Source organism: Pseudonaja textilis, chromosome 2, assembly GCF_049901715.1.
Source record: "Pseudonaja textilis isolate UNSWEBS1 chromosome 2, rPseTex1.2, whole genome shotgun sequence".
Taxonomy (NCBI): Eukaryota; Metazoa; Chordata; class Lepidosauria; order Squamata; family Elapidae; genus Pseudonaja; species Pseudonaja textilis.
The window spans coordinates 73,854,204-73,876,407 of NC_141991.1; the positions used below are offsets into that span (position 1 = coordinate 73,854,204).

Below are 22,204 nucleotides of genomic sequence, written 5' to 3' on the forward strand. Positions count from 1 at the left end.
AAACATTTTTATGCTGAAGAATGTAATAAATCGTAGAACGAGATTATTCCCAAAATCAAAAGATGTGCCCGTTATTGGGAAGGGTAAGAAACTGGCCCAAGCGCCAAACACTCCTCCTCATTTCAGCACTAAACTACAAATATTCTCCTTTTATCAGTCACGCATTTTTCCAAATAAATACATCTAATTTTAAGAAAACTTCACCTTTACGGAGGACGCGCGCGGGGACGTACTCCGTTTCCTCGCTAAGGTCGAAAAGCAGAACTCAGACCAGGCCTCCGCAGACACAGCAGCTCTTTGCGTTTCATCCGGGCTTTGAAGCCCCACCCCCCCGTTGCTCTCAGCCAATGGGCTCGCATCAAAACAGTCCCTTTTAAACCAATACAAAAGGGTTTAAGGCATGTGCAAGGCGGAGGACTGTGGGTGGCGCGTCGCGCGTTTTCCCGCCTAAAGCCCTCACCGAGAGGAGCGAAGCGAAGCAGAGAGATCGGCTTACGACACGATATTGGTGGATTGGTGTCTGGTCTCAGAAGAAGGAAGTTTTGTTTTGTTTTGTTTTCGCTCGAAAGCCCCAGACAATTCCCCCTCACCCCACCCCTTTTTTAATGGCTCAACAGTTTCAAGTGCTGAGGTGCTGTTCCTGTAACATCTTTCAAGTGCAGCAGGTCAGAAACGGGGAGAGCGACTGGCTGTAGCGCGGGATACTTTTTTTTATTGTTATTTGTAAACGGAAAAGGCTAATTTGAACCGAACCAAGGAAATGAAATCCTACCAGATTATTAGAACAGCAGAAATATTTCATTTCCTTAAAGAAAAAAAAATAGTACTCCAGGTTGGCGGGAGGTATAGGAATTGTAGGGCGGAAAGGCCTCCATTTTCAAGATTGGGATGCTTTTCTTGGGTGGGCAATTAGGGCCCCTTTACCAGCAGTGGACTTTTAACTCCCAGAATTCCTGAGCCAGCCATGCTGGGAGGCAGCAATTCTGGGAGTTGAAGTCCACAGGTCATAAAGGGGACCATAATTGCCCACCCTTGTTCTTGAACAAATGGCAGATCTTCATAATGCACCTGGAATTAGAGAAAAATTTGTTTGGCAATAGCCTGATGCATAAAATCAAATAGACTTTAGTTTCACTGAGCCTTTTCCAATCTGGTCCTTCAGTTGCTTTGAACACCCATTCCCCTAATCCACAACTAACAACATGAATAAGGGATGAGAGTGATTGTCTTACTTAGTGATTGTCTCCCAGACAGCAAGTTAATTGCCATGTAATATATGTCCTTAATTTACTGTCAGTTTTCCCACTTCTATACTTATAAGGTACTTTGGTTGATTTTTCTCATAATGGCATATTTTGCAGATTGCACATACAACACCATATAAAAAGTTGAAATCTCTTGAGTTGTTGAACTCACAGACAGGTCCATGCAATTTTTCCAGACAATATGGAAATGGTTTGTCAGTGCCTCCTGAGATTTCCTGGTGATCTTTTAACCAAGTGTTAACTAAATCTGACCCTTCCAAGAAGGTCAGCTGGATGAAGCTGCCTGCTGAGTTATGCTGTGTAGTGACAATACTATAGACAGAAGAATCTTGATCCTATTTCATTATATATTTACAACAGATTTAAATTATAGAGAAGATTTCTGAATTTACTGTTTTTGTAAATTCCACTGAACTTAAAACTTAAATATTTAAATACTTAAAATGAAGCAGAAAATTAGGAATTTCTAACAGACATATTGACTGTTAAAAAGGACCTCAAAGTGTGGAAAAATTTAAACATAAATAGTATGTTGAAAGAAAAGTTTAAATAATAATAATACATGTAATAAATCTCTAAAACCACATATATTTAAAACAAAACAATTAAAAATTCTGTGATGGGATCTATGGTAAGAAAAAGTAACAAAGTTGTTACAGTTTTAGTCAAAAATTTAAAATGTAACTTTTGTCGGTGAAAAGTTACATTTTAAACTGGTGTCAAAGTATGTAAAGTTTTGCATCAACATTTCTGTTGCACATGACATAATTTTAACTAGTGTAAATTATATTAGCTAAATAAGTATATTTAATTTGCATAATTTAGACAGATTATGATGCACAGTAGAATTATATCTTAGAAGTGGAGGGTTTAGTCACTAGATTGTAAATTTAGAGCTATTTGGGGAAAGACCATTTTTTGTGTCTATATGTAAATTCAATCTTTATCTTTGGAAATCCTGAACACAATCTGAACAGGAACTGGAGTAACGATTAGAGAACAATCAACCAATGGAACAGCTTGCCCTCGGTAGTTGTGGGATTGCCATCAGTTGAGACTTTCAAGAAGAGATTGGACTGCCATTTGGTGTAGGATCTCCCACTTGAGCAGGGGGGCGGGGGTTGGACTAGATGACCTACAAGGTCCCTTCCAACTCTGATTATCTGTATCTATTAATTCAAATATAGTAATTATACTTAAAATTCTTTCTTAGGTTAAAAAAAGCAAAAAATGGAACTGCAAAATATGTGATGAAAAGCAGTCAATTCTTAGGGTACGTAACCCAACCCATGTTTCTTTATTAAAGTTAACACTAATAGTGGAACAGCTTCTTGATAACAACTCTTCTTTAATATTAGTCTTCAATTCTTTAGCAAATTACCTATGGGTCAGTCTCACTGAAGTTCACAGAAGTTACTTTTGATTTTATATGTATTAGTTTTCTAATATTAAATAAAACTTTGTCATCTTGCAAAAAGAAGTTTTGTGAAAATGCTCATATAACATGAGCATTAAAGTTTAATGATGCTTTATTTTTCTTTCTTATACACACATCTTCATAGAATACTGTTAATACATGGACAAGTGTAAAGAGTGCAAAATATGGCAGCTATGCTTCTACTGGCCCAAATATAGAGATTGTGTGATATATGTACTGAAAGATTTATACTAGGTTCATCTTTCTAATAGGTGACAATTTAAGGTGCTGATTTTAACTTTTGAAATACTGAACAATTTAGAATCTAACTAGCTAAGGGATCATCTTTCTGTTATGTTAAAATCTGGCAGGGAGCCCTTTTGAAGTTGCCCCTGCTGCCATATTTTGGTGTTCTGATATGAGATAAGGAATCATCAGTTATCCTCTGGAAATTATCTTTGGCCCCACATTCTTGACATTAGAATATACAAATTTCTTTTAATTTTCTCTTTTGCTTTACACTTGACTAGAACTTTAACTTGCTTTTTAAAACATTTGTAATTTAATTATTGTTAACTAACAGGTATACTTGTTCAAGAAGAAAAGCAAGATATACATTCAATTATATGTGCCGTAGTATAATGCAGCACAGTATAGCATAAAAAAGAATTAACATTACATGGTGATTATGGCAAAAAGTGCTAGCTAATGTTTTGTCCAGCTATGAAATGGTAAACTGAACTTTGTAATATGAGCTTTCTAATGTCAACATTTCCAAGATATTTTCTTGTCTAAACAGAGAAACAGAATAACTATGGATAGGCAAAATATATCAGTGGGAGCAGGAATGACTTCCTGTTGGCTTTCCAACTGGGTGTTCTTATGGAAAGCTAGTAGTAAGTGCTGGAAATCTTCCTCTCTTCCACTCTCCCTCCCTCCTCAGCAGGCAGGTAAGTACTTGGCTGCTCTCGGGCAGGAGAATGATTGAGGAAATGTGATGTGAGCACCCATGGCCTTCCCATGAATTTACAGGAAGCTGATAGGGAATGTTGAAAATGAAAAATGGCATGATCTCAGTTGACCATGATTGTGCAGCAGCAGCATTGAAGAAACGGCACTCAGCACTAAAGCAACCACAACTTCCCCAAGTTTAATTCCTTTGGGAATCATGGATCCCAGAACTCTGTAAGTTGGCACATCTGAGGTGCCTGGGTTGAAAAGGCATACATATACATATATATACATATATACATATATATATATATACATATATATATATATATATATATGTGTGTGTGTGTGTGTGTGTGTGTTTCAAGTTTTCTGGTATTTATATAGTGGTATTCAGCTTTGTTGGGTATTTTCCCACGTCATTATAGTTGTGCTTTTAAAGAATCTCGGCAGAAGATTCAGTAGAATCTCATCTGCCATCATCAGGCTTCTGTAACTTCTGTAGAGCCTGATGATGGCAGATGAGATTCTGCCGAAATGTTGCTACAACTTTAAAAGCACAACTATAATGTCATGGGAAAATACCCGAACAAAGCTGAATACCATACATACGTGCATACATACATACACACATACATTACATTACATAACTTGTTTTCTTTCCTCGTGTGCTTGGAACAGTTGTACTCAGGTAAAATTATATTCTTTAATTTTCAGTTTAGCATTCAAGAATTGAAGGAAAATATAACATAGAATTTTAATGGGATTTCAACCTATTTAGGTTTTTGGCCAGGGCTCTGGGGTTGATTGCAGACACCATGTGCAGAAGCTAAACTTGCTGCAAGGAGAACATGATCATGCACCTGTAAGCAAACTTAGGTACAGTATTAACATTTTGATTGCTCTTTTTTCTATATTTATGCTCAAAAGTGTTCTAGAGCAGCAGTCCCCAACATTTCTGGCTTGGCAGCCTGGTTAGAGGAAGAAGAGGGGAACAGGTCCATGCGTGTAATGGGCCAGCATGCATATGCAACTCAAACTTGGCCTGGTTGCAAATAGGCCAATGCCCGGTAATGGGCTGTGGCCTGTAGATTGGGGGCCCTTGTTCTAGGGGATGAGATATATAACACACATGACATAATCATGCAAATGTTATTTCTATTTGTATACATGTTATTTTGTGTGCAGTAAGTTTGGTGTCATTGTAATTTGATGCAGATTTGCTTTTGCTTGGCAGCATTTATGCATATCACTGAAACTTCTCATTACAAGGATCAATAGATTTCCTTTATTCCCTTACTAAAATGTAAGATTATAGGTAGTTTGCACATTTTTCCTGTTTGTACACTTAAACATCAGTTATTCCTGATTTGACAGCTTGCTTTTTTCCATATGTATATAAATATACAGTTATATATAGTAGTTAAATGTGATCTACCTCTAGGTATAAAGAAGAATCAGGCCAAATAAGTGATGAGAATATGGCTGTTGACATCAAAGAAAAAACAGGCTGGCAGGTAAGACTTTTTGATTTAGAAATAGCATAATTACAAAGAATAAAATTATAAACTGTTAATCAAGTAAAATCATGATTTTATTTGAGTCTCTCTTTTTTTGTTTCCTTGACATACAAGATGGTTACAATATTTAAAAACGAAAAGAGACTTTTTAACAATGCAGGTTGTAAAAAAATCATCAAATAAGTAGTTTCATCATTCAAGAATGGTCAAAAGAGATGTGCCTTTGTGGATTTGCTAAATGCTAAGAGAATAGGGTCAATAGCAGCTTAAAAGCAAGTAAGTTCTATAGCCTGGGAACAAAGCACGAAATTGTTCAAAGTGATAACATCTTCAGGCAGGGCTCTGTTGCTGTTATTAATAACAGATTTAGAGTGATTTGTAATGAGGTCCGTTGGATAATTGAAATCGAAGCCACCTACAATTGCAGTTTGTGCTGGCAATCAGTTTGGAAGTTTTAAGACGAGCTTCATAGAATCCCTGTACTTTGCACCAATTTGTAGTTTAGCTGCTATGTGATGTACCAAGTGCAATTTGTGAGTATTTCTCAAGAAAAGGTTCACATATAGCAGTAGTCAAGATTGGGCATAACAAAGATATGAGTGCTCAGCAAATCTCACAGGCTCAGGTAGGGACAGGGACAGTGAATCTCAGGTTAAGTCTAACAGCTGTTGTGTGAATGATATCCAAGTGGGTTGGTTTGCCTTCTAAGGAGAGGCAAGATAGAGAGTACCTAGCTTGGCAAATAGTACTTGTGAGAATGATTGGGGTATCTTAACTGACCACAGATTAAGCCTGAGCCAGAAGTGTGCCATAGGCCAATACTGTATTGGGTTGCAATAATAGATGTATGTTGTCAAGATTGCTAGAAATGGTAATACTATTCTATGTTGCAGTGGTTTTACCACATCTGGAAATATGTCCAGATCTGGTCATCACAACATAAAAATAATGTTGAGGAACTGCAAAGAATGCAAAAGAATAGTGAAGATGGTCATAGACTTGGAGGCCAAACCCTACAAATAGTAAAAAAAAAAAAGGTAGTTGCATCTATTCCTGGACAGAGGCCCGATCAGTCTCTTATGCCCTCATGAAAATTTGACTACTGCAACATGATCTATACGGGTCAGGTCCCAAAGAGCATTTGTGAAACTCCAGCTAATACAGAATGTGGCAGAATGGACAACTAATGGTGCCAGTTTTTCAGCACACGTGACACCACAGCTTCACAAGCTGCATTGATTACTACTTTGCACAGCATGCAATTCAAGGTGCTGGTAGTTACTTTGAAAGCCCTTCATGACTAAGGGCTTGGTTTATTTACAAGGCCATCTCTTCCCTATTGTTTCTGTCTGTCTGGTCCAGCAGGAAATATGTGTTGTGGGTTCTGTCAGCAAAAAAGTGTTGGTTAGTGGGGCCCCAAAGAAGGACCACAGTGCCTGCCCTTTAAATTGTCATCCTGCCCAAGATTAGGTTGGTCCCTACCCTGCTGGCCTTTTGTAAGGTTTTGAAGACCTGGTTCTGGATCCGAGCCTGAGATCGAGCTTGAGATTGAGCTTGTTTCTTGGCTGTGTTGAGAGGTTTGTTAACTATTTGGTGCTTTGTGTGTTTTAAAATATTTACATATTAAACACATTTTTTGAATGTTGTGAATCTTCCAGGGTCACATACAGTACTTGAGATGTTTAGTCTGGGGAAGAGATGATAGTAGCCTTCCAAAGATGAAGGGAAATCACATGGAAGACTGTAGGTTTATTTTCCAAAACACCCATTGTAAGACAAGAACCAACCGATAGTAGCTTTACGGTGAACAATCCAAAAAATAAACAAGGAATTTCCTGAGAATTACCAAATATGGGAGCATTCTGCCTCCTGAAGTCGCAGGATCTCCATTAGAGGAAATTTTCCAAAAAATTTTGTTCAGGATGACATGAGGATTCTTGGACTCAGGAGCATGTTGGACTGGAAGACCTCAAAGAACCTTCCATCCTTATGATTCCTCCTTCATTTGTTGAAAAGGTAGATGAAAAAAAAACCAGCTTATGGTTTTGAATTGCCTTTATTTAATAGTAATATCTGAAAGCAACTTGAGCCCCTGTATATAACTAACCCCTTTCTTAATAAGTTTTATTAATCAGAACTCAATTTGTGCCTTGAATGTTCATTTCTAGACTAGAGAAGTCTGACAGAAACATAGCTGGCACTAGACATAAGTATCTTGCCAAAATCACAACCTATAAACCAAGTGACAGCTGTGCTCCATTTTAAAAAGTATTATCCCAAACAGTCTAAACTTTAACCTGCTTGTCTCCGTCTTATCTGAATTCATTTTCAGCTTGTTCTCCATCATCCAGCCTATTGTCAAACTTGGGCAGTATTCACTTCATATGTCTTGAATTGTATGTAAGCAACAATACAGCTGGGTGTGATCAGTGTACTCCAAAGCCACAGATGACCTAATATGAGCTTGCTTCCATGATTTCCTGTGAATGTTGAACAATTTGAGGAAATAGATTGGAACATCCGTGAACTAGATGTTCCAATTCAATCCAAGTGGTTGTGTGAAACAGCTGGCAAGTATTCTGATCACAAACATGTGACTAGAGTTGCTGGGATATGATGTGACTCTAGAGTTGCTCCAAGGACTGGTTGCAAACACAATGAGTGCTGGACAATCATACATTGAGAACTACCTGTATATAGAAATTATCCTTTTTACATAATTCCTTTCTCGGTGAATGTATATAATGCTTCCTTTACTTCTGCAATAGTGATTAGTAAGAGCATCTTGAGTTTGTGAATTAGAAAAATATAGGTTATATACAGTGGCAGGTGTCTCAATTGTTTTGTTGGCAGGGAATGGCAGAAATTTTGAGGTATTCTTTTATCTAGGTTGGTTTGCATTCCTGTCTTTTTAACTGTGATGCAGAGTCCCAAGTTCAGTCCACTTTCAACTATGGAAATTTGCTGGGTAACATTGGCATTAACCACTCGACAAGGAGTACTGGATTTAAGTTACAGAATACCAGATTCTCAGTGGAATATTAGGAAGGATTCCCTAATAGAGCGGTTTGGAGGGTGAAGCTCCCCCACTAACACATACTTCTACTGCAGCAGTCCTCAACTGCTGCAGTAGAAGTCTGGCTTTCTGGCTTTACATACCTGCAAAGGGGGGTTCCTGGCGAGTGCATGCATAGGCAGCTTCATTTGCTTGCCCACCACTCATGCAAATGGAGCTTTGCACACATGCACATCCGCTGCTTGCACAATTGGAACTGTGTGCACTTACCTGCTGCTTGCCAGCCTGTTTCCAAACAGGCCATGGCCCAGTACTAGACTAGCTCCAGTTGGGGACCCCTGCTGTACTGTGTAACCAGTGTAACACCTAGTTGAAATTTTAATTTTGTGAGAGAATATTTTTCACCAATCGATGACCCTGATAGGCCTGACAATTCTAGAGGGTTACTATGGTATTAACACCACCTTTACAGTTCAAACTGCAATCACCATCACATAAGTTGAAATGGCTAGAGAATAAGCTCTGAAAACTATAAAGATAACTGTCAGCAGATGGTTTCTCCTTTCAGCATTTAAGAATTGACATTGTTGCATTTTTTGTTTATTGTAGGATAGGAGACACTTAGCCATGGTTAATGTAAAAAGCTGCAAAGATGATTTATGTGACAGTGCAAGTCCTGTGACTGAAGACCATGTGCTACAAAGAAATAATCGACAGCCAGAATCAAAAGTAATTGGACTTTCAAAATGGAATAAATTCCTTTTATCTGACAAGAGTTATATTGACGTGACAGGTGGAAGGCAAAGGACGTCAGACAAAACACCTGCTGCTGGCACAAGTGATAAAAGAGCCACTTCTAGTGCTGGTTGTAGTAACTGGCATCTCAAACCACAACAGAATGTATTTACCTGCTTTGACAGAGCAAAAGAAGTCTCTAATTCTGATCACCTAGGGAAAAGCAGCAAATACTCTGCAGGTTCAGCTACTTGTCAAGATAAGGCACAACCTGCAGAATTTACCACTTCTTCAGGGTCTTGTGCTCCTGTTAAATCAAACAACCTTTACGGAAGTCTTTTTTCCACAGGAGAGGATTTTGATGATGATATTTAAGGCTCTTCAGTGAGATTTGCTGATTTTTCCACTGAGATGGTTTTAAATAGCAATATGGCCTGCATTTAAAATCAAACACTTCAATGTTGAATAATAAAGTGGACTATATTTCAGTCATATTGTTTTAGGCATGGCACAAAAAGGCTTTAATTATCTGTGGAGCTATGCTGTATTGTTAATGGGACAACCGTTATTGATAAAGAGGCATGGAAAGCAAAGGCTTTTTACAAAAATCAAATCTTTGAACAAGTGATAGCTTAGAAAAGCTAACATTATTACTGGTCTCTATTTTAATAAATTGATATGCCTCTATTTAAACAAACTTGTTATAAATTCAATACAGAAGCACTAAAATAAAATTTCTAACAATCAAATGGCTCCATGATGGTAACTAAACATGGAAGACTCATCAATGTGAAAAGAAAATACCCTTGCCCTCTGACCGTACCATTGCCACAACTTGCCATAACTTTATACTAATTCTATTTCTTGTGTACATATTAAACCTTACTCAGTGTGTAAGAACGAACTAAATTTGGAAAGTTAGCGTGATTATGATATCTAAGAATATGGAATTACAATCAGATTACAGAAAGGAGAAAGGTATAAAAAGAGGATTTAACAATGTGTGTTAAGTACTACAAGTTATACAAGAGCTATTTGGAAGCGGATGGTTGCTTGGCATACTGGATAGCATCCAGGGCTGCCCCAATGTCGTAGTTCTTGGAATGCAACAGGTGAGTCAACCAGCCTCCATTATCGGAGAATCCCATCGAGAGCATCTGGGACAAGGATTCAATCAGGCGAGGATCCGCTTCTGTAAAAAGGTTGAATTGCAGCATGTCATATTCATTGGCTCATAAAAATTGTAATCACATACCTGAAATTTGCTATTCCACACCTGAATTTAATTAAATTCAACAATTATTGCCAATATTGTCATTTTTTTAAAAAAAGTCACTTTATAGAACAAATCTTAATCTCATTTGATAATCATAATTGGTATTGATTTAAACAAAATGCAAATCTTAAAAGGAATCAGATAATCAGCCATAAAAGTTAAAATTTCAGATTGAAAGTAGATCTTTTAAATATTCCTAAATTGATTTTCTAGCTAAAGGATGTTTTTATTACCATTCCATAATAATTTAGGCAATAAGTGTGTCAGATGTTTTATAAAATTATTGTGACTTGTAAAGGTAGACATTGTGTTAGACCTTTCTTAAAATCGGACTACTATTTGGGTAAAGGATTTCATGCACAGCACATTGGCTCTTCACTAAAGCAGCTTAGCTATTTTTGAACTGCGCAAGCCTAAATGATGCTGCTATATTTCTGCCAATGCTTTAATAGTATTTTACAAAAATATTTATTATGGTTTAGTTTGTATCCAAGCTTATTAGGTCACAATTTCTATAAAACAATTTTGGAGCCTTCTTAGTTCTTATTACCAGGTGGAAGATGAGGGTAGATCGCAGCTTCTCGCAAGCCCGTTGGTCCAGGATTAGTGGGAGTTTCAACTGGATTTAGAGATCTTGGGCTGTCTTCCTCTAGCATTTGTAATGACTGCAATTCACCAGTTGAAGGGTCTACTTCCTTTGAAGATAAATGGGTCCAGTCCTCATCTCCCCCTGAACTACCACTGGATTCACTTTGCTCCTGGAATATACAAAAACAAAATGTTAGCAAGCCTACTTTTATTAGCTATATTCCCAATTGCATCTAAAAATGGTGATTTGCTTTTTACTAATTCAAAAGAAGCAGACCTCTGTATCTATATTGCAACAAATAGTAAATCCTACAACAAACACAGAACTATCACTCCTCCCAGAATCTAAGGACAAGAAAATTTTTGCAATTCAGGCATGGTGTGTTCCAGAGAACTTGGATATTCAATTCCATTTCACTCCATGCCTGATGGCAGTTCAGCCATTTCATAGTATGATCTAGTATGAATAAGCTTCAGATTAAATATAATAAAGTGTGCTTTATTGCTAATAAGTATTAACAAGTTACTTTTCTCTTGCAGTTAAAAACTTTATCATATCCCAAAAGCTTCAATATTCTTGGAGCACCAATTAACATATATTTATATGTGCAAAACTGACATTTCTTGTACCTGTGACAAAATATTCTCTTCTTCCATCTGTGCAGGTGGAGAACATACTATCATCTCCTGCATTTGGTTTGCAAGAACATCACTTATGTCTGGATTATTTTCAGAATTTGCTTCTGGTTTGGTTTGCTCAGTAAGACTGCTAGGTTTGGAGCAGCTCTTCTCAGAACTAGGTTGTGCAGGTGATACTTTGCTTCTTTGACCCTCATGTTCTACATCAATATCCACTTCAATGCCTAAAAAAGCAGTTGACATGTATTATGTTAATGACATACTGCAGTATATTCATGGGCACCCCTAATTTTCTGTCTACGTGTTCATTACTCTAGTTCTATCATGTTTTCTCAAATTTGGAGATTAATTCTTCTGTCATCCATCCCTTACTTCATAGGCAACATATTTCCAAATAAACCATCATTTGGGAGAACATAAAAATGAGTAACTAGATTACATCAAGCAGGTGTTGCATCAGATATTCTCCAATACTTGATGCGTGAGCGCCAATTCATTCTCATATTACACATTAATTCATGAGAGTTTCAAGTGTACTAGATACTATTTATGCATCATATTGTCACAGTACACTTAATCACTGTTGATCACATTCAAAGGATATGATCATAGTTGATAATATATTTTTAAAAACTCTACTTCTGGTATCTTACATAATTCACCCATGGTATTTTATATTTTTCGGTGAAATTATTTGGGTGACCCAAATTAATAAAAAGTTTGCTTTCTGGGAAGTCCACAAGAAGGACATGAAAACCAATATTTAGAATTTGAAACCTCCCAGAACTACCTTGTGGTAAGTTGGGCAGTAAATAAATTTTACAAATAAGTCTATTTTAAAAATAAAAATACACAGTGGAAGGAATTGTTTACCAAGTGGACCCAGGAATGCAGCAACACTTTCTCCAACATTCTTCAGGAAGTTGACACTGGAATCTTGAGCTTCATTGCTAGTGGTTTCTTTTATAAAGCAAAAATATGATACATCTATATGAATTGTTCAAGACAAGAACTTTAGGAGATTATCAATCCCAATTGGGGAGGGGTGTGTGCACACATGTATAAAATTAGATACATAATTTTAAGTTTCTTTTTAAGATGTAGAACTTTTATATAAACATAGCATTTGCAAGGAAATAATTAGACAGGTATCAGATATTTGCTCATTTGTTTTGCATTTAAAGCCTCCTGTTACTGCAACTTTTAATTCTTACCACATTCTGGAGCATCATTTTGAGTAGTAGTACTGGCTTGTGCCTGGCCAGAATTCTGGTGCTGATGGGCAAAACGTGGGTATCCCCTACCGCGCAACCAGGGAAAGGAGCAAGCATCATGTCTCATTTTACGAAGCCAGCGGCCCTGAAGAAGCCACTAAAGAGTAAACAAATGTTTTTAAGCCACAGCAGCTTTAATATAAACCACAAAATGACTTTATAATTTTTACAGTTATCTTTGTGTATCTCTGCCTTTCTTCATAATACTAACCTCAAGCTGGTGGAATGGACTTGGAAACATGACCATGTTATGCTCCTTATGGACACCTTTCCCCTCACAAATGCTGCACAGGTCATAGTCTGGACAAACTGCACATTTGAATCTTGCACCCACAACTGGGCCCTCACAACCATCACAGATCACATTAGGATGCACGAGGTTTAGAGAATGCTCCTTGTTGCAGGAATGACGGTTCACATGCTTAAGCTCCTTTTTTTCTGAAAGACACCAACATAAGCGATTGTTCAACTGAAACCATGCTGATCAAATGATAACAGGTAGTCCTTGAGTTACAATTGGTTTAGCATCTGTTCAAAATTGCAACAGCACTAAAAAATGGGATGTAACTTTTTCATAATTAAGGACCACTGCAGCATCCCTATGGTCATGTGATCAAATTTAGGGTTTTGGGCAACTAGTATTTATGACAATTGCAATGTCCTTGGGTTACATGATCACCAGTTGTAATCTTCCCAGCTGGCTTTTGACAAGCAAAATCAGTGGGGGGAAGCTAGATTTGCTTCACGACTAAATGATTTACTTAATAACTGCAGTGTTTCACTTAACAACTTTGGCAAAAGAGGTCATAAAATGTTGCAAAATTCACTTAACTGCCGTGTTTAGCAATATAAATTTTGGACTCAATCATGGCTGCAAAGTTGAAGACTACCTTACCCAAGACTAAAAAGTTATCCATATTGCAGGACAATTAAAAGGTAATATAAAGTAAGGTTTAATCCCCGCCCTCCCACAGGCTAAATGTACCTGCTATTGAGAGGAGTGTCTACCATAATACAAATAGATATGTCTTAAGTTCACAAATCACAACAAGGCATGTTTGTTTTCCATTTAGTGGGCTCTGAGTCTAGCCATCTCAGCTTCCAATTTTACCTATAACAGGACCATCTTCCCATGAAAGACCCTAGGTCTGGAATAAACATTTCATGAAGGAAATCTAGAATAGCCTTTTTCTATCATCTCTCCCCCACACCTTCACTTCTTAAAAATTTCTATATAACAATCCAGTTTAGTGTAAGAAGGTACCCTAAAAATGCAAACTTTATTTTAGCATTTTGAAATCACTTAGCTAAAAACTGCCTGCAATATAATGCAATTAAAAATCTAAAAAGTTCTTAAATGACTCATTCTGCAACAGATGAGTGAACCACGAATTTTATTCGCAGGAAAAATTGCTTCATATCATATATACGGTTCTTTGCTTTGGGCGACTAAAACTGTTTTTCCTTCAAATCATGCCTGCTGATGCTATGCAATTAACAGCATTTTTGTTTTAATGTCAGCCATAGTACAATATCTACCAGAAGACAAAGGAACCAGAGCCTAACTCAATGCCAGAAGCAGACTTTAATGATTGCTTTTTTTGTATTTCCCAAGGCAGCTGCTGCTGCTTTCTTCCAGGATAACTGAATGAAACCCATTTTTCATTGCCCATCATTTACGGGCCATTCTAATTAAGTGTTCAAAATATTTCTTCTGTTTCAAAGCTTCCTGAGTTACATAATCAGTTGGAAATAAGACTGAATGTAAGGTAACAAGAAAAATATCCACTGCTTTACTTTTACATCAACAAATTACTTCTTGCTATAGATCGCTTCTATAGAAAAGCTACAATGTCCTAATTATCTTGGCTTAGTTGCTGGAACAAGAAATTATTTTTAGAAATTATAATTGCAGGAATAATTGACAAAAGTGAGGAGTTGCCACTGTAATCCTCAACTTACAGCCATTCATTTAACAACCATCTGAAGTTACATTTGGAAAAAAGTGTCTTATGACTGATCCTAACACTTAAAGACTGTTACAATGTCCCCATAGTCCCATAATCAAAATTCAGGCACATGGCATGAATGTATAATGTCTACAGCATCCCAGGACCATGTGATCACCATTCCCAGGGGGCTTTCAACAAAGTCAATGGGGGAATCCAGATTCACTTAACACCCACAGCAAAAAGGATCATAACATTGGGCATCAATCATTTAATGCCCACATCACTTAGTGACGGACATTCCAGTCCCAATTGTAATCCAAGGACTACTTATATTTTAATTTCATATCCACCATTTTCTTTAATTTTCTCTGCTTTCTGCTTAGCCTGAAATATTTCCAATAAGAGGATAAGGATTCTGAATTGAAAATTATCCGTGTAGTGCAGGTTCTTTATTTTGAACCAACTGCATAGCATGAATGCATGAGTGCAACTTCCACAAACAAAATCAATGTTACCTTTAACATAAATCCGAAAAAATCCAGCTTTCACAGAAGGTGGAACCAACTTCAATTCCTCATCACTGGAAAAAGCGATCATATCACCATCTTCATCTGAAAGTAAATAATAATTCATTTATTATTTGATAGAAAAGATATACAATTACAGTCTGAACAATTCTTATGTAACATGCCACCTAGAAAGTCATCAATAGAAAGCAGGAAACATGATTGTGTTGAACCTTAAAAGTTTATGTCGAATAAGTTTAAAAAGGCAGCAAAACAACACTGATTAATCATTCCTCCAGCTGTTTCATTTGGATCATTGCATTATAAAATTGATTACTACTAGTAGTTCTGCATCTACCTTTTTTTAAAATAAAAATTTTATTTGGGTTTTCACAAAACATAATACAAGTAAAATTTCTTTTTTTGAGAATAGCATGGTCCCGGGTTATCACTTCTCCATACAGACACAAATTCAATTTCATATTCATCTTTGTGTTCTATTCCATATCTTATTACTATTTTAACATTTTCCCAATAATTTCCCCCTTCCCTTAGTTTTCTCAATCTTACTTTTAATTCTCATTCCTTCCTAAATTCAATTATATATACTTTTTTCTAAGTTTCAATATCTTTCTAGTCGTTATATTTATACTTTTGTCTGTCCTGTTCAATTTCATATTTTCTTTTCTCATTAAACAAAATTTTTCCCTGTAGTTACTAATTGGAGTATGACACCTTTATATCTTTTAATTTTTATCCATTCAACTCTTAAACTTCAATTTATACCTTTACAATTATAACATTCAATACATAACTTCCAGTCAAATTCTGCTTGGTACATTCTTAAAATACACAGATACATGTAACAAGAATAAATAAAATACTTATTCTATTCCAATTCAGCTCTATCATTAATGTTAGTTATAATCTTTGACATCTTTAACATTTCTTTTCAATAGGGTATCATACTTCTAGGAACACTTATATTTCCATAATTTTTTCATGTTTCTTTCATATTCTTCACTTATATTTTTATAACACATTTATAATAATTAAAATGTTCCCCTCCTTTCCTAATTTCATTCTCTCATTCTTGTTATTTCATTTATTTATTAAACATTCCATTACATTGAGTATTTTATCTATCATTTTAATCACACGTTTCATATTTTCAACGTTCATTTCTATTTCTAATATAACAATACTATCTTATGTACTCTTGCAGAATCCCCCTTTCAATTAAGTTTTCACCCATTATCTCTGTGTCTTCTAAATAGGCTTATACCCTTAATCCTTGTACGTTTTCCCTGTTCCTCTATGTTCTGTTTCTGGTCCTTTATAATTTCTTTTCCTTTCCCTCTTCCCCCTCTTCTTCTCCCTTCTCTTTTTGACCCCTTCTCTCTCTAATTCTGATTCTCTCTTCTGTAATCCTCTCTTCTGTTTCTTCCTAATGTTGTAATTACTTTCCAAACTATTCTTTTTGGGGTTGTTTTTTTCAAATCTTAAATTTTTCACTCTCTTTCCCTACTTTCCTTTTTTTCTCCACATAGAAATACTTGGTCATTGAAGATGGCTTCTTCTTTGTCCTGCCCTTCTTGTTCTACAGACATTTCTTCTTGTTTCTCATAGTTCAGGACCTCCATTTCTAAAAATAGAAATACGAAGCCAAAAGAACCTCTTCCTTCTTGTGCCTGTTCTTTCTGTTTTTTAAGTTCCATTCTCAATTCTTCCAAGAGTGATACCATTTTAAAAACTTTTAAACAACCACCCGATTTTAAACCTTGCGATCCAATAGCCAAAAATTCAAAAAATCACCAAGTAATCCAAATAATGCAAAGCTGTTACTTCTTGCTTCTTTTTTCCACTTTCTCTTCCTGGGGTTCTCTTGTTACAAAGTTTCAGTTAAAATGTATCTTTTAGGAATCTTGTTAAAGTTTCACTGTTAATTCCTTTCAATTCCAGGTGGTCTCCTCCATTTTTCCAAATCCCACCCTTTCATTTTTTTCCATTTTTTTCACAGGCAACCTGTGGGCCAGATGTGTCACACACAAGCCACACCCACCCCAGCTCCACAAAGGGAAAAAAGTTATGAAATGTCACATGATGGCAATGTGATGCCATGAGTTTGATATCCATGAACTAGAGTCAGTTTTGACTAGTGATTAAGGCACTTGTCTAGAAATTGAAGAGACTGAGAGTTCCAGTCCTGATTTAGGCATAAAAGCAGGCTGAGTGATGTTGGATCAGTAATTTTCTCCCAGGACACATGCTCCAGTGACAAGCTGGTTGGGCAATTCCAGTTGCAACCAATGAATCAACACTCAATTTGAAAAGAAAAAAAAAAGCAGACCCCTGCATTTTGAAGAAAAAGCTAGGATGGAAAAAAAAAGACTCCAACAAGCTTTAAAGAGGCTTTTAAAAGGAGTAAAACTTAAAGTAGCATTTTATATGGATCTTAGTAACATTTTTATCTGTATTTATCTTTATCTGGAAAAGCAGGTATTAGGTTCTTTTTGTAACTTTTGGATGGCAAACTAAAGCTCAGTCATACATACCCTTGCAAATTGTGGTAGAAGTAACTCTCAAAAACTCTCTAGAAAAGCTAGTAGTAAGATGTCTACTAGAATGAAAAACAAAGAAGAAAATGTATTCTTCTGTGAAACAACCATTAGTTATTATTCTGAATTAATTCATGCAGTGGTTTCCATAATAGAGGGGGGAAATGATGAAAACATCATTTAAATAAAGCATCTAATGTAAGCTCCAACCCTTTCCTATCAAGAGAAATGTAACCATTCCAGTGCCTTTCCACAGTTACACTCCCCAATCATCTTAACAGATGAGAAACTATGGCCCCTTTTATTATTTTTTTACTTCAACTCCCAGAATTCCTGAGTCAGCACCTCACCCCTGATCTAACACAATCCCTTCATTCACAAGGAAAATTTACCCACTACAGGTCAAAGCTACATGATTTTGCTTTTGTCCAGTTTTTGCTAAAAGTGAGTTCAAGGTCATTCTCCAGCATACATATCTTTCTACATATCTCTAATAAGATCTCACTATAGGCTTGGGAAGAGTCCCAAATATCTGAAGTTACTTTCCCCCAAAACTAATTAGTTTTAATTTAAAACTAAGAATTTAAGCCAGAGTTTCTGGAATTTGTGCATAATATACGGTACAATAGCAAAAAATATGAAACAGAATTTATGCCTTTTGGCAAACCTTGAGGCTTGGGTCTGTTCCATTCTGATGAGGAAACAGGACTACTTTTAGGGCAGCAAAGTTTAGAAAGAATGGTCACAACATATTAAGGGCATTGGACCTTTAACCACTACATGACACAATTTCCTTTACCCATGTGAAATCATAATTGTTTATTCTTGTCCTTTGTGGATCACCTATTAAAGCTTGGAATTTGGACCAGGATATTATATCAACTAACTTTTTTATAAACTGCTATAAGTATCCTTGACTTACAACAATTGATCCCACATTTTTCACTACTAAGCAAGACAGTTAAGTGAGTTTTTACAATGTTTATGCCATAGTTAAGTGAATCACTACAATTGTTTAGTTTAGACGCTGAGCTTTAGTATATGACTTCAGGCAACAGTTTGATTTAGAAGCTAAGTTGCTGGCCTAAAAAGTGGAAGACTCTGAGTTCTAGTCCTGCTTTAGATGTGAAAGCCAACTGGCTGGCCTTGGGCCAGTCAGGCTCTCTAGGCTCAACCCGTGTTATCGTGGTTGCTGCTGTTAGGAAAATAGGAAGAGAAAGGAATATCGTACATGGCAGCTTCCTAAAATGTAGGGAAAGGCTTGAAAATTTCTGGGTTTCACCCTTTTATTTAAATATACTCGCATTTAGGGTTTCTTACCATCCGGCACTATAAGCCTACCTAACCCGAAGAGAAGGAAGCGCTAAAAGCCCCAGTAAATATCAGACTTTGGGGTGCCGCTCTCAAGAGAGCCAGAAGCCGTTATTTAAGGAAGGCTCCATATTGGAGGTTGGGGAAAGAGAGAAACGACGCAGCCTCGCCGCCTCCCCGGCCCATCGATCCCTCCTCCATCGCTCACCCTTATAGTACATCTGAAAGGCTCCCGTGGCGGCGGCAGAATTGCGAAGCTGCCCCTGGAAAAGCTCGGCGACCTTGTCCCGGATCAGCTGGTAGCGGGCGGGAAGGTCGACGGCGAAGCGCCGGATCTCGCGGGTGGTCTCTTCCTTGCCCAGCAGGTAGGCCTTGATCGTCAGCTGAGCCATCGCGGCGACCGCAGCGGCGCTGGGTTTCTGTGGCGCAGCAACAATTGGCGCTTCGGGGAGGCCGGCTGAGGAGGAGCAGAGGCGTCTCAACCCCAACGCGAACAACCTCCTTTCTCCGCTGGCTGCTGATGACGACCCGCCCCGGCTATTTATGGGCGCCGCAACCCACGGGAAAAGGGGGCGGGGCTCAGGTGGGAAAGTCCCGGCAGCACTGGCGAAGCGAGAATAACAAACAATAGGTACCAACGGGCGATATGCTGAGCGCCCCGCCCCGCCCCTCCGTCGGGAACCTTTCCTGGGTTTTTGTGAGGAAAAAGGAGGGCACGAGAGGAGATTGCAACGCCGTGATTGGCCCCGGCCTTCCCTCCCCCCCCCCCTTCAGCAGGATGGCGGTGGCGAATCAAAACTTTCGGCCTAGCGAGCCTTCCACAGGGCGAGCGTTACTCAGCATTTCCTTCGCTTTCCAACGTGAGAAGGGAGAGCAGGCCTCGGGGCCTCGCAACGGGAGGGGGAACGAGAGTCGCTCCGACGAATCGGGACGCCCGACTTCCCTTTTCCCGATTTGCTGACTCACGCCGTGACAGAAAAAAAACAAACGCCGGAGTGCAAAGGTTTTTCAGGCCTTGGCCCCCGACCGGTGGCAGAGAGTTTCTCTCGCTACCTGCAACAGATTGGTGGCGACCCTTCACAGCCACTTCCGTTACCGGACCGGGGATTATTTTGCTTTTCACTGGGCAGTAAGCATATCCGAGCGCAGCTCGCTTTGGAGTAATCACGTATGGAAGGAATTAGGGGGTGCTGAATCGTCCATCCGTTTAGCTCGGAGTGATTCTCGATTAATGCGGGCTTACTTACTGTTCGCTCACAGGAGCAGCCCAATCGAGGATTTTTTTAAAAAAAATGAAAGCAAACCCCACTCCCTACTAACGATGAAGATGTTACCTAGTTTGAGTAATGAAAAGTCTCAAAATAACCAAACTCAAACAACGCCAAGCCCTCTACGGTTCAATCTTGAGCTACAAATATTCTCATCTATTGGTACCATAAATTCTAATCCGTTTTTTGGCATTAAGCCAACTAAAATGACATGGGCCAGCCTTGCAACCCTAGGAAGGAGGCAAGGCAAACTACTACTAAAAATCTTGACAATGCCAGGATTTGTCCAGGCAAACATCAGGTGTCAACATAGATTCAAAGGCACTAAAAATGATTGCCCCCCTGCCCCCCTTTAGATATGACCAGAGGGGAACCCAAATGCTCTTTTTGCTTAATCCCAGCAAACCAAACTTGACCCTGTCTCAGATAAAACTGCCTGCAATCCCGTTAGACCACAAAGCATTGAAGCCTCTACTTACAGCACCTGGCAACCTTACAAAAGCATGGCAATCCCATCATCTGTTTATCAATTGATAGCCTTGATGCTCAATTTCCTTAACAATGAACTTCCCCAGCTCTGCTGCCCTCCAGAAAAACCCAGTTTGCCTAATAGAACTCGCCTCAGGTACACTGACAATGATCTGCCTAGCTTCCCCAAACTGACCAACATATCAGATCCCTTAGATTTCCTGCCCTGTAGCCTTCAATTTCTACTATTAATACTTGCTTTTCCATTTTTAAGTGTCTTTCTTGCTTCTGGGTGTGATTCAAGATGCTGGTCACTACATATAAAGCCCTGCATCAGCGCCCCCCAAACTTTTAGACACCAGGGATGGGTTCTAGGGAGAGGTTTTTCTGTAGACCAGAGGGGCATGGTTTTGCATGCTGCCTGCACCCCGTGGATAGGACTTAACTGGTTTGCATGGCCCGGTTTCTGGCATGCCACAGCCCGGTGCTGGTCCTTAGACCAAGGTTTGCGGGGGCCCTACCATACATGACTTAAAGGCTGATTAATTTGAGACTGCTTGTCTCCCAAAGTGTGTGCCTGGCCAGTTTAATCTGGCAAGATTGGCATGCTCTGGGTTCCTTTGATTAAACAATGTAATTTATCAGGATCCTGAAAGCACAACCTCCCTATTGGAGCACCTGCCCTTTGAAATGAGTTTCTCCCCTTAGATTCAAACGTCCCCCTCCCAACTGTTATTTTAAACGGCCCTGAAGATGTGGCTTTTCGCCCTGGCCTTTGTCAAGGATTGATGCAACTTTTTTCCATGTTACATCTGGATTTGTTTTCTCTGCCTTCTTTGTTCCTTTGGTTTTATTGTTTTTGTGTTATTCGTTTTTAAATGCTTTCAAGAGTTTGTAAACTACTCAGAGTCACTGGGAATTCTGGTGGCATATTATTTTCTACAAGTGAGAGAAAAGCTTAGTTAGGAAAAGCTCTTCCTTGATCTCCTGCCTATATTACTTGTTATGACATCATTTATCTTCCAGAAGATTCAAAAGAAAGTGTACTTTAGCGTTCCTATTACAAAGGGAAATTAGCTCAGCTGATAATGACTCATTCAAAGTCTGATGACTGCTTGAAGTCCTCCCCTTTCTTACTGCCCTAGCTAGAAAAAAATAGTACCTGCCTAATCTGTACCCCACAGCTTATGTAGGCATGGCTGTACGTACATAATACATTAACCCATAGTTTACCAGGATTCTCAGCTATTTCTTTGTATAATAAACTTGAATTATAAAATAGCTACAGGGATGGGCTTGGTATTTATTTGTCTCGAGCTTGCGTAGGGTCTGCTGGTTTGTAGGGAGCTGGACTAGAAGACCTCCAAAGTCCCTTCCAATTCTGATATTCTATATGAGAGCCTACAATTCTTGAATAGTTAAGCCACAAGTGGTCTCAACTATTACTAAGAAAATGGAGT

At 38.2% G+C, this 22,204-nt stretch overlaps 2 protein-coding genes across 4 annotated transcripts; one reads left to right on the forward strand and one right to left on the reverse strand.

Moving 5' to 3' along the window:
* The first annotated feature begins 438 nt into the window (after positions 1-438).
* Positions 439-9,460, forward strand: MRNIP (MRN complex interacting protein). 2 transcript variants are annotated; one of them, XM_087924305.1, is made up of 5 exons: positions 439-665; positions 2,479-2,538; positions 4,415-4,512; positions 5,078-5,150; positions 8,779-9,460. In XM_087924305.1, the coding sequence occupies exons 1-5, from the start codon at positions 606-608 to the stop codon at positions 9,277-9,279; spliced, it is 792 nt and encodes a 263-aa protein (XP_087780431.1). In that variant the 5' UTR covers positions 439-605; the 3' UTR covers positions 9,280-9,460. The 2 variants fall into 2 exon arrangements, with proteins under 2 accessions (XP_087780431.1, XP_087780430.1); XM_087924304.1 differs by lacking the exon at positions 2,479-2,538 and having other exon boundaries at positions 486-665.
* On the reverse strand, positions 8,903-19,520 carry SQSTM1 (sequestosome 1). Of its 2 annotated transcripts, XM_026696586.2 has the most exons (8): positions 19,217-19,520; positions 15,149-15,244; positions 12,893-13,119; positions 12,622-12,778; positions 12,281-12,367; positions 11,399-11,631; positions 10,731-10,938; positions 8,903-10,096 (listed from the first exon to the last, which is right to left on the reverse strand). In XM_026696586.2, exons 1-8 carry the CDS (start codon positions 19,398-19,400, stop codon positions 9,936-9,938), a joined length of 1,353 nt encoding a protein of 450 aa, XP_026552371.1. In that variant the 5' UTR covers positions 19,401-19,520; the 3' UTR covers positions 8,903-9,935. The 2 variants fall into 2 exon arrangements, with proteins under 2 accessions (XP_026552371.1, XP_087780429.1); XM_087924303.1 differs by lacking the exon at positions 12,281-12,367.
* Positions 19,521-22,204: the final 2,684 nt, after the last annotated feature.